Below are 12,395 nucleotides of genomic sequence, written 5' to 3' on the forward strand. Positions count from 1 at the left end.
CAGAGAAATTTCTTTAGTCAGAGGGAGGTGAATCTCTGGGATTTGTTACCACAGGCAGCTGTGGAGCACAGGTTGTTGGGTGTATTTAAGGCAGATGCTGATGTGAGGGAGACAGGTGGGAGGGGGAGAGGGGAGAGTGAAGTGGAGAGATAGACAGGGGAGATGGGAGAGAGACAGGAGTGGGGAGCGAGACAAGGGAGCTGGGTTTGAGAATGGGGAGGAATACAGGGTAAATAGGAGGGGACCAGGAGTTGCAATGGGGCTGGGAGAGGTGGGTCATGGGAGGACATTGAGAGACGGGAGAGAAGGGAGGGAGACGGTGGTGTACCTTTTTACAATTGTACTCTGTTGTGCTCCCTGGTCCAGAGTGATTTTGCTTCATTTGGTGGTGTACATGGTGTGTTGTACACCCTGATCTGCAGGCACAATATTTTATTTCACGGTGTACATGTGTACGGTTGTATGTATGGGAGATATCTGTACAATGTTGTGCACCCTGGTCCAATGGAACTTTTCTTTCGTTTGGCGGTGTACATGTCTATGGTTGTATGGGAGTTGTATGGACTGTGATGTACGCTCTGGTCTAGAGAAACATTGTTTTATTTGACAGGTACCGTTGTATGGGAGTTGTATGGACTGTGATGTGCACTCTGGTCTAGAGAAATATTGTTTTATTTGACGGTGTACATGTGTACAGTTGTATGGGAATTGTATGGACTTTGTGGTGCACCCTGGTCTAGAGAAACACGGTTTTATTTGAGGTGTACATGTGCACAGTTTTATGGGAGTTGTATGGACTGTGTTGTGCGCCCTGGTCTAGAGAAACACTGTTTTATTTGAGGTGTATGTGTACAGTTGTATGGGAGTTGTATGGACTGTGTTGTGTGCCCTGGTCTAGAGAAACACGGTTTTATTTGAGGTGTATGTGTACAGTTTTATGGGAGTTGTATGGACTGTGTTGTGTGCCCTGGTCTAGAGAAACACGGTTTTATTTGAGGTGTACATGTGCACAGTTGTATGGGAGTTGTATGGACTGTGTTGTGTGCCCTGGTCTAGAGAAACACGGTTTTATTTGAGGTGTACATGTGCACAGTTGTATGGGAGTTGTATGGACTGTGTTGTGCGCCCTGGTCTAGAGAAACACTGTTTTATTTGAGGTGTATGTGTACAGTTGTATGGGAGTTGTATGGACTGTGTTGTGCGCCCTGGTCTAGAGAAACACTGTTTTATTTGAGGTGTACATGTATACGGTTGTATGGGAGTTGTATGGACTGTGTTGTGCGCCCTGGTCTAGAGAAACACGGTTTTATTTGAGGTGTATGTGTACAGTTGTATGACTGTAAACCTGCTCTTAATATTTAAAACTGGTTGATTTGAGCAGAGATCTTTGGAGCTACTGGGAGATTGCCTGGTTGCAGCACAGCCTGGTATGGAAGCACCAATGCAATTGAACAGAAAACCCTACAAAAGAGTTGTGGATATGATCCACTGACAGGTAACAGCACCACGGGGCCCTTCTACACCAAGCACTCTCAGAGGAAAACAGTGTCCATCATCAGTGACCCCCACCAACCCTTTCAACCGCTGCCATCAGGAAGAAGGGACGGGAATCTCCAGGTCCCACACTACCATGTTCAGGAACAATTATCAACCTTCACTTTGCCCATCACTGAACTGTCCCCACAACCTTTCGTGTTGAGTTCTCAATATTTATTGCTTATTTATTATTGTTATTCTTTAGTACTTGCACAGTTTGTTTGTTCTATTGGGTGGAGCCTTTCATTGATTCATGAATTTACTGAGTATGCCTGCAAGAAAATGAATCTCTGGTGACATATATGAACTTTCATAAATTTACTTTGAAATTACATAAATAGTTGATTACTCTGTATTTACAAGGGAGACAGAAACGGAATCAACAGAAGTGAGGCAAATCAGCATCAACTGCACATTAGAGGAGGTGTTTACACCCTGAGGCAAATCGGGGTGGAAAAGTCCTGAGGTCCCAATAATGTGTTCCCTTAGCTCCTACTGGAGGCAAGTGCAGAAATTGCCGGGGCCCGAGCAGAGATCCTTAAATCTTCCTTAGTGACAGGTGAGGTACCAGAGGATTGGAGGATAGACAATGTTTTGCCATTGAAAAGTGGCTCTGGGAAATTATAGGCAAGTGAGTCTGACATTAGTTGTGAGGAAGTTCTTGGAAAGAATTTTAAGGGACCAGATATATATGAGCATTTGGATAGACATGGACTGATAAAGGATAGTCAGCATGGCTTCCTGTGTGGTGGATGTCTAACCAATCTTATTGAGGACGTTACCAGGAATGTTGATGAAGGCGAGGCAGTGGGTGTTGTCTGCATGGACTAAAATCCATTTGACAAGGTCCCACATGGGAGGTTGGTCAAGAAGGCCCAGTCTCTCAGTATTCAAGGTGAGGTGGGAGAAACCAGTGAGTTGTAGGTAGTCGCTTCTCTGACTGGAGGCCTGTGAATAGTGGAGTGCCACAGGGTATGTCATCCCTATCAACAATAGGGTTAATGTAGTTAACTGGATCAGAAAACGTGCGGATAACACCAAGATTGTGGGTGTAGTGGACAGCGAGGAAGGCTTGCAGAGGGATCTGGATCAGCTGGAATTTAATGCAGGCAAGTGTGGTTTTGTACTGCAGTAGGACCAAACCAGGATAGTTCCTACATTGAAAACAGTAGATCAAAGGGATCTGGGAATACACGTCCATCATTCATTGAAAGTGGTGGGCCAGCACAGGTAGATAGGGAGATTAAAAAAGCTTTTGACACATTGGCCTTCATAAATCAAAGCTTTTGAGTACAGGAGATGGGGTGTTATGTGAAGTTGTCTAAGACATTGGTGAGGCCTAATTTGGAGTATTGTGTGCAGTTTTGATCACCTTACAGGAAAGATGTAAATAAGGTTGAAAGAGTACAGGGATGTAAATTTACAAGGATGTTGCTGGGTCTGGAGGAGCTGAGTTATAAAGAAAGATTGAATAGGTTAGGGCTTAATCCCTAGGAACATAGAAGACAGATTTGATAGAAGTATACAGAATTTTGAAGGGTATAGACGGGATAATTGCAAGCAGGCTTTTCCCACCAAGGTTGGATGAGACAACTAGAAGTCACGGGTTAAAAGGTGGAATGTCTTCTTTCAAGAGGGTGGTGGTGACAAGCTGTCAGCACAGGCCACAAATTTCGATGTTCCGGAAGTCTGTACAGTTGGTGTATGGAGGGTCATGTTCTGGGTGCCTGCTGATGTGTACAGTGTAGCTCACATTGGCACGTACTAGATGGGATGAAGGGCTTGGTTTTCTAGGACTATCGCAGCCTCATGAAGCGTCTTGTCAAGGGCCTTCTGAAAATCCAAGTACTCTCCTGCCTGTTCTGGTAATTGCAGCTAGACCAGAGTTTAATTAAAGCTGCAACCCTTTATCATTTCCTGTGCCTAGTGTCACTTTATGGATACACAATCTCTGTATATTGTTTTTTTAAAATCTTGAGCTCAAGTGCCTGGACTAAAAGACAAACATTCCATACCCCTTCCTTACTGCCCTGCCTGTCTATCTGTGGCCACTTTGAGGAAGCTGTGAACTTGGATGCCATCAACTGACCCCCGAAAGGGCAACTTTACATCAACCCAGACTTTCTCTGCCCATAAGCACGTCATAACGTGAAGCAGGTTATTGTACAGTGGTTACCAGAGTCTGAGGAACAGAAAATGGAATAGACAACAGACAGTAGGTGCAGGGGTCGGCCATTTGGCCCTTCTAGCCAGCACCGCCATTCACTGTGATCATACACAATCGGTACCCCGTTCCTGCCCTCTCCCCATATCCCTTGAATGCATCCAGAGACTTGGCCTCCACTGCCTTCTGGGGCAGAGCATTCCACATATCCACCACTCTGGGTGAAAAAGATTTTCCACATCTCTGTTCTAACTGGCCTACCCCTTATTCTTAAACTGTGGCCTCTAGTTCTGGATTCACCCATCAGCGGGAACATGCTTCCTGCCCCCAGCGTGTCCAATCCCTTAATCATCTTATATGTTTCAATCAGATCCTCTCATCCTTCTTAATTCCAGTGTATACAAGCCCAGTCGCTCCAATCTCTCAACATATGACAGTCCCACCATTCTGGGAATTAACCTTGTGAACCTGTGCTGCACTCCCTCAATAGCAAGAATGTCCTTCCTCAAATTTGGAGACCAAAACTGCACACAATACTCCAGGTGGGGTCTTACCAGGGCCCTGTACAGCTGCAGGACCTCTTTACTCCTATACTCAATTCCTCGTTATAAAAGCCAGCATGCCATTAGCTTTCTTCACTGCCTGCTGTACCTGCATGCTTGCTCTCATTGACTGATGTACAAGAACACCTAGATCTTCCCCTTTTCCTATCTTGACTCCATTTAGATAGTAATCTGCCTTCCTGTTCTTGCCACCAAAGTGGATAACCTCACATTTATCCACATTAAACTGCATTTGCCCACTCACCCAACCTGTCCAAGTCACCCTGCATTCTCATAACATCCTCCTGACATTTCACACTGCCACCCAGCTTTGTGTCATTGGCAAATTTGCTAATGTTACTTTTAATCCCTTCATCTAAATCATTAATGTATATTGTAAACAGCTGCGGTCCCCCACTGGTCACAGCCTGCCATTCCGAAAGGGGCCCGTTAATTGCTACTTTGTTTCCTGTCAGCCAGCCAATTTTCAATCCATGTCAGTACTCTGCCCCCAATACTATGTGCCCTAATTTTGCCCAGTAATCTCCTATGTGGGACTTTATTAAAAGCTTTCTGGAAGTCCAGAAAATAGGCAAGTGATGCATTTTGGGTAGTCACTCCAGTGTAGGATAGCAGACGATGGGGTATAACAGAAGAACCCAGCAGCATAGATGGTTCAAAGTGGAGTCGCAGTAGACAAGGGCAGTGAAGGTGTTTGGCACGTTGGCTTTCTTCAGTCAGGGCACCGAGTCCATGAGTTGGGATGTTATGTTGCAGTTGTACAAGACGTTGCCCTGCTGTGGAAGAGTGCAGGGATGTAGCCACCTTTCCAATCCATGTTGCAGCTATTATCTGGCAAGACCCCACTTGGAGTACTAGGAAACTCCTGGACAGGTATCTGGAGCTTAGAAAAATAGAGGGTTATGGGTTACCTTAGGTAATTTCTAAGGATAGGACATGTTTTCTACAGCTTTGTGGGCCAAGGGGCCTGTATCGTGCTGTAGGTTTTCAATGTACCCAGCTATGCCTTTTAAATGTTGTTAATGTACTTGCCTCAACCACTTCCTCCAGGAATATAGAAATATTCCTACCAAATTTCTCTCCTATCACCTTAAACCCGTACCCATCTGGTTCTTGATTACCCGATTGTAATGAGAAGGGTTTGCTGGTCATCAGTTGTAGGGTGCAGCAGTTCTTTCCCATCGGCTGGCTTGCCGCAGCTCCAGAGTCCAGCTTCGTCCTTGAGGCACTCACTTTCAGAGGCTGCGGCCACCAGGAACGTCATCTGCTCCAGCTACACGGCTCGTGCGCACTAGCTTTCGCTGTCTAACAGGGTGGCTTAAATGCTGGATCTAATGTGCTTAATCAAGAACTCCACAAGGCACCAAGAAATGCTATCAAAAGTCTTTTAATCTCCCCCTTTCACGAAATACTGGACACTTCTCCAAGACACACACACACACACACACACTCTCTCGCAAGAAGTCATGATAATCTCACAGGGAGAGAAGGGACCGTTAAGAGGAGGGGGTGGGCATAAAGGACGTCATGTTACGAGGGGAGAGGCTTCGGCGTTGGAGAAAGTCTCCCCTCCTTACAAATTTTCAGGGAGCGTGGGACATGCAAACCTCTCCCGAACCGTCATGCTGACTCCGTGCTTATTGGGAGGGAAGAAGTTTCAGTGTGTCAAGGGGGGAGGGAGGGAAATGGAAAGGGAAAAAGGGTTGAGTTTGTCAAGGGGGGAGGGGGTTCTTGGCATTGGAGATTTTGGCAGTGGAGATGCATTTACCGCTCCTCCCACAACCTCAGGCAACCTCTTCGTCATCCTCCTCCTCAAACTCCCCATCCTCCTCAGCGGTGGCGTCCTGGTATTGCTGGTACTCGGAAACGAGGTCATTCATGTTGCTCTCAGCCTCCGTGAACTCCATCTCGTCCATCCCCTCGCCCGTGTACCAGTGGAGGAAGGCCTTGCGTCGGAACATGGCGGTGAACTGCTCGGAGATGCGCTTGAAGAGCTCCTGGATGGCGGTGGAGTTCCCGATGAAGGTGGCGGACATCTTGAGGCCGCGGGGCGGGATGTCGCAGACGGCCGTCTTGACATTGTTGGGGATCCAGTCCACAAAGTAGCTGCTGTTCTTGTTCTGGACATTGAGCATCTGCTCATCGACCTCCTTCATGGACATGCGGCCGCGGAAGATGGCCGCCACAGTCAGGTAGCGGCCGTGGCGGGGGTCACAGGCCGCCATCATGTTCTTGGCGTCGAACATCTGCTGCGTCAGCTCGGGTACGGTGAGGGAGCTGTACTGCTGGCTGCCGCGGCTGGTGAGAGGGGCGAAGCCTGGCATGAAGAAGTGGAGACGGGGGAAGGGCACCATGTTGACCGCCAGTTTGCGCAGGTCGGCGTTGAGCTGGCCCGGGAAGCGGAGGCAGGTGGTGACGCCACTCATGGTGGCCGAGACCAGGTGGTTGAGGTCCCCGTAGGTGGGAGTGGTGAGCTTGAGGGTGCGGAAGCAGATGTCGTAGAGGGCCTCGTTGTCGATACAGAAGGTCTCGTCCGTGTTCTCCACTAGTTGGTGGACGGAGAGCGTGGCGTTGTAGGGCTCTACCACCGTGTCTGACACCTTGGGCGAGGGCACCACGCTGAAGGTGTTCATGATGCGGTCTGGGTACTCCTCCCGGATCTTGCTGATGAGGAGGGTGCCCATGCCTGAACCAGTGCCCCCGCCCAGTGAGTGGGTGAGCTGGAATCCCTGGAGGCAATCGCAGCTCTCCGCCTCCTTCCGCACTACGTCCAGGACGGAGTCTACCAGCTCTGCGCCCTCTGTGTAGTGGCCCTTGGCCCAGTTGTTGCCCGCTCCGCTCTGGCCTGGAGACGAGAGTGAAGGAGAGAGGTAGAGGTTAGAGGTTGTAGACAGGAAGGCTCACACCTCAAAACGGGTTGCAGAGTTGGCACTGGAATGTGTGGAGAATGACCCAGCACACCCTCAGATTGTTGTTTTCAGAGTTAGCATAAAATGTTTCGATGGACATTTCAGCATATTACTGTGTGCGCCACACACTATTAAGGGTTAAGAATAGGAGGATTTGGCAGATAAATTGGTTCAGGGACCAGGTGTTCAAGATTTCTGGATCATTGGGATCTCTTCTTGGTAATATATCAAAAGACAGGTTATACCTGAAACCGAGGGGGAACCAATACCCTTGAGGGCAGTTTTGATTGAGCTGTCAGGGAGGGTTTAACCAGTTTGGCAGGGGATTTGGAACTGAAGTGATGAGGTGGTTGGTATACAGGATCTAGAGAGGGGTTCCTAACCTTCTTTATGCCACAGACCTCTACCATTAATCGATAGCTCTGAGGACCCCAGGTTGGGAACCCCTGGTCTGGAGAGACTGACAAAATGGCAGTCAGAGTGGTGGGCCCATTGCAAAGGCGGTGAACAAGAAACTCAACTGTCACAACAGCCGCTGGCTGCTCCAGAGTTTAGACATTTCAATCTTCAGATCGGGAGGTTTGCCAGGGCCACTCGGGAGAGTTTAAACTAACTCTGCATGGGCTGGGAACCGGAGCACCAGGTCAGAAAGGGAAGGGTCAGGCCAGAAGGTAAATGTCAGGGAAAGTGTTGAAAGGCAAAATTGAAATAACAGCTATGGTGGGCTGGATAAAATGAGTATATTTTAATGCTTGGAGTATTAAGGGTAAGGGTAATGAACTTGGAACTACGATGACGAAATGGTTGAGCGGGGTAGGAATGGGCGATTAATGTACCAGATTTTCAATGTTTCAGAAAAGATAAGGTGGGGGGGAATTGCATTGCTAATTGGCGACAATATCAGAGCTGCACTCGGGAGATATAATGGAGGGGTCAGACACAGAATCCATTTGGGTGGAACAGGAAGGGTGCAGCCACACTGATGGGATTGTCCTACAGACCCCACTAACAGCCGGTCGGGGCATTGAGGAACAGACAATCAGATTAAGGAAATGTGTATAAATAATAGTGGTTGTCATGGGGGGGGGGGGGGGGTTCAACTTCCCAAATGTAGACTGGGTCCTTCCTCGTGTGAGGGATGTACACGGGCTGAATTTGTTCATCGATATGGACGGTGGAGAGGAGGGGCCATACTGGACCTGGTGTTGGGGAACGGGCCTGGCCAGGTGACTGACCTTTCCGTGGGTGAACAGTGACCACAACTCCCAGACTTTCAGGACCACTATAGATATGGATAGGTGTGGTCTTTGTGGGAGAGTTTTAAATTGGAGTAGGGAAAATTAAGAGGGCATTAGGCAGGAACTAAGAAGTGTTAATTGGGAATTGTTTTTCTGGCAAGTCCACATCAGACAAGTGAAGGGTGTTTAAAGATCAATTGCAGAGTACAGGAAAGGCATGTTCCTGCTAGAAGGAAGGACAGGGATGGATAGAGAAGAGATCCTTTGATGACCAGAGAGGTGATGAATTTAGTCCAGAAGAAAAAGGAAAAGTATGTAAAGCTTTTGAAGTTAGGATCAAAGAAAACACAAGGGGAGCAGAAAGAAGCCAGAAAAGAACTAAAGGAGGGAATTAGGAAAGCCCGGAGGGGCCATGAAAAGTCACTGCCAAGTAGGATTAAGGTGAATCCCACAGGTATTCTGTACGTACATCAGCAGGAGAAGGGACAGGGTGGGACCACTCAAAGATCGGGGGGGGGAGAAGAGACATTTTCTTGGATGTGGAGAATGTAAATGAGGTAAATGATTATTTTGCTTCAGTATTTACCAAGACTTGGGAGAAGCAGGTCAGTGCTGCATTAGTGTGTTTGGAGGTCAAGGAGGAACTGTTGGGGCTGATGGGATTTACCCCAGGTTATTGAAGGAGGCAACAGGTTACTGGGCCCTTGACCAGTATCTTCATGTCCAGGACTGGCAAATGGCTAATACTACACCTCTGCTTAATAAGGGAACAAGTGAAAACCCTGGGAACAATAGACCCACTGGTCTACTCTGTCAGTTGTAGGGAAATTCCTGGAGAAAATTCCTAGGGATAGGATATGTGAGCATTTGGAAACCCATGGCCCAATTAGGGAGAACGTGTGTGTGACCAGCCATGCCTAACCAACTCAATGAAGATTTTTGACAAGGTGATGAGAGAGAGAGATTGGTGAGGGTAGAGCAGTGGATGGATTTCAGTTAGCTGTTTGGCGAAGTAGTCCTGGCAGGCCAATTCAGATTAAGATGCATGGGTGCCTGGCTTGAGCATACAAGATTGAGGGTAGTGAGTGTGAAGTCTGTGATCAGTGGAGTTCCACAGGGATCTGTGCTGGGACCTCTGCTGTTTGTCATGTTTATAAATAACCCAGTTGAAAATATAGATGGGTCGGTTAGTAAGCTTGCAGATGATACCGAGATTCGTGGAACTGTGGATAGGTTGTAAGAGTGAGCTCCCTCACCTCCATCTCCCGGACTCTCAACACAGGAGCCCCGCAGGGCTGTGTACCGAGTCCCCTCCTTTACTCCCTGTACACCCATGACCGTGTTGCCACCCACAGCTCCAATCTACTAATTAAATTTGCCGACGACACCACATTGACTGGCCTAATCTCAAATAATAACGAGGTGGCCTGCAGGGAAGAAGTCATCTCTCTGACACAGTAGCGTCAAGCAAACAACCTCTCCCTCAGTGTCGCTGGTTGTGGATTACAGGAGGAATGGACATGGGTTAACCCCTATTGACATCAGTGGATCTGGGGTTGAGAGGGGAAACAGCTTCAAGTTCCTCGGCATCCACATCACCGAGGACCTCGTGGTCTGTACACACCAGCTGTGTGGTGAAAAAGGCTCAAAACAGACGGCTGAGGAAGCTTGGTATGGGCCCCCAAATCCCAAGAACTTTCTACAGGGGCACAATCACTGCCTGGTATGGGAACTGTACCTCCCTCAATGACAGGACTCTGCAGAGTGGTGTGGACAGCCCAGCGCATCTGTAGTTGTGAACTTTCCATGATTCAGGACATTTACAAGGACAAGTGTGAAGGATCATTGGGGACCTGAGTCACCCCAAGCACAACCTATTCCAGCCGCTACCATCTGGGAAGCGGTACCGCAGCATAAAAGCCGGGACCGACAGGCTCCAGGACAGCTTCTCCCACCAGGCCATCAGACTGATTAATTCATGCTGTTTTGAGTGTACTCTATATTACATTGACTGTTCTATTTACTATAAATTATTATAAATGACTACGATTGCACATTCAGACGGAGACGTAACAAAGATTTTTACTCACGTAGGTGAAGGATGTAAAAAATAAAGTCAATTCAACTTGTGTAGAAGACTGGCAAACAGTAGATCAGTTGCAGATAGGGGCAGAGAAATGGCAGACGTTGCTTAACCCAGGTAAATGTGAAGTGTTGCACCTTGGCAGGGCAAATGCAAGGAGACAGGATCCCTAACAGTGTTGCTGAGCAGAGGGATCTTGGGATCCAAGAGCAAAGCTCCGTGACGTGGCTGCACCGGTCGATACGGTGGTCAGGAAGGCTTGCCATGCTTGCTTTTATTAGTGGAGGCACTGAGTTTGAAAGTCCGGAGGTTATGTTGCAACTTTATAAAGCTCTGGTTAGGCCAGAATTGCACACAGTTCCGGTCACCCCACCATAGGGTTTGGAGAGGGGGCAGAAGGGGTTTACCAGGATGCTGCCTGGTTTAGAGGGCACGTGCTGTCACGAGAGGCTGGACAAACTTGAGTTGTTTTCTCTGGAGCAGCGGAGGCTGAGGGTTGATCCGATAGAGGTTTGCAAGATTATGAGAGGCACAGAGTGGACAGAGAGTATCTCAGTTTCACAGAGTCTAATGCACTAAAGGGGGTGAGGGGTGCGTTCTTCACTCAGAGTAGTGGATGCCTGGAATGTGCTGCTGGTATGGTAGAGGCAATTGACACCTTTGGATAGGCGCATGGATACAAGGAACATGGGAGGGATTAGTGAAAAAGCTTCTCGTACTTTCCTGGCATATATGATGAACAATTTCTTCTCCATCTTCAAGCAGGTACAGGTATCGATTAAAACTGACATTTCGATGACAAACTGCCATCTTCTCCAGGGATGATGCCTGGGCACGTCTAGTCTGGTGGTATTAATACCCCCAGAGTCTGTGTTTGATTGGTTAGTCCTCATCCAATTAGGTTTCCACTCTCCTACTTTGTTTACAATCAATTTCTAGTTCTTACTTAGAGTGAGACCTTTGTCTTTGTTAAAATTTCTTTTCCTCGAGTTTTATTTCAACAGTTCCTTCACCAGGTGGTCCCAAAAGCCTTTGCCACGGGACTGTTGTCAATGAAGCCTCCATTGCCAGAGCAGTGATTTGCTACTGCCCATTTGGTGGGGGGGGGATTGGTGTTCAGGTAATCTGGTTCCATTAGGCTGTTTTTAATTCAGGGGGGTGGGGGGTGGCTACCTATTAAATATTCTCAATGGCATGCCTCTCAAATAACAAGTCCCGCTCCCGTCCTTCTCGTGTGCCTTAGCCAAGAGGCCTGGTGGAACCGTTTTTACTGACAGGAGAAGGGGTAAAGCCAAGTTACTTAAAACCAGTCACTTGGTCAGACGGAACTCGCCAGCTCACCAAGGAGAGAGAAAGCTGTGATTTCAAACCTCCACTGCCTTACGGCTATACCCACTCCTGGGGAAGGCTTTGGGAGAGAACCCCGATGGAGAAATCCAGAGATGAGGCAGCTCTATGTTGAGTTCAATGCTGACTGGCAACTCCTGCGATACTACTGGTACCCAACTGTATCGGTCCTTTGGAGAGGGGGAGCTTGCTCTCCGTACTGTACCGCCCAGACAGCCAGGACGTGGTCGACTCGGACCGACAGAAGCCCCAGACTCCCTGTTTTTCAGCATTGTGGGCAGAAAAACAGTCACCTGCATTTGCGTGGCCATTAGACACGGCACCGTGCTCAGAGCAACTGCTTTTAAATAGTCAATAACACGTGTTTGTATTCCGAGAGCATGCTATTTGTCAGTGATCATTGGCAAGAAATAAGCACAAGACAATTCAGAACCGTTTTACTCTCTGCAGTTTCAAGCTTTCGGGCCTGGAGATTCCAGAAACAAAAATTAAACTATTTCAACATTTTAACAACTATGAAGAATTTGAAGGCTTGAATGTTACAATAAAAATGAA

The 12,395-nt window shown here is 47.9% G+C and overlaps 1 protein-coding gene across 2 annotated transcripts in view; it reads right to left on the reverse strand.

Moving 5' to 3' along the window:
* Window positions 1-5,634: 5,634 nt before the first annotated feature.
* Window positions 5,635-12,395, reverse strand: part of LOC132385534 (tubulin beta chain-like) — an 11,174-nt gene continuing 4,413 nt past the window's right edge. For both annotated transcript variants that reach the window (XM_059957664.1, XM_059957665.1), the window contains one exon: window positions 5,635-7,108. In XM_059957664.1, coding sequence (XP_059813647.1) covers window positions 6,048-7,108 — 1,061 coding nt within the window. In that variant the 3' untranslated portion in view covers window positions 5,635-6,047. The remainder of the gene's footprint in view (window positions 7,109-12,395) is intronic.

Source organism: Hypanus sabinus (genome assembly GCF_030144855.1).
Source record: "Hypanus sabinus isolate sHypSab1 chromosome 24 unlocalized genomic scaffold, sHypSab1.hap1 SUPER_24_unloc_7, whole genome shotgun sequence".
NCBI classification, from domain to species: Eukaryota; Metazoa; Chordata; class Chondrichthyes; order Myliobatiformes; family Dasyatidae; genus Hypanus; species Hypanus sabinus.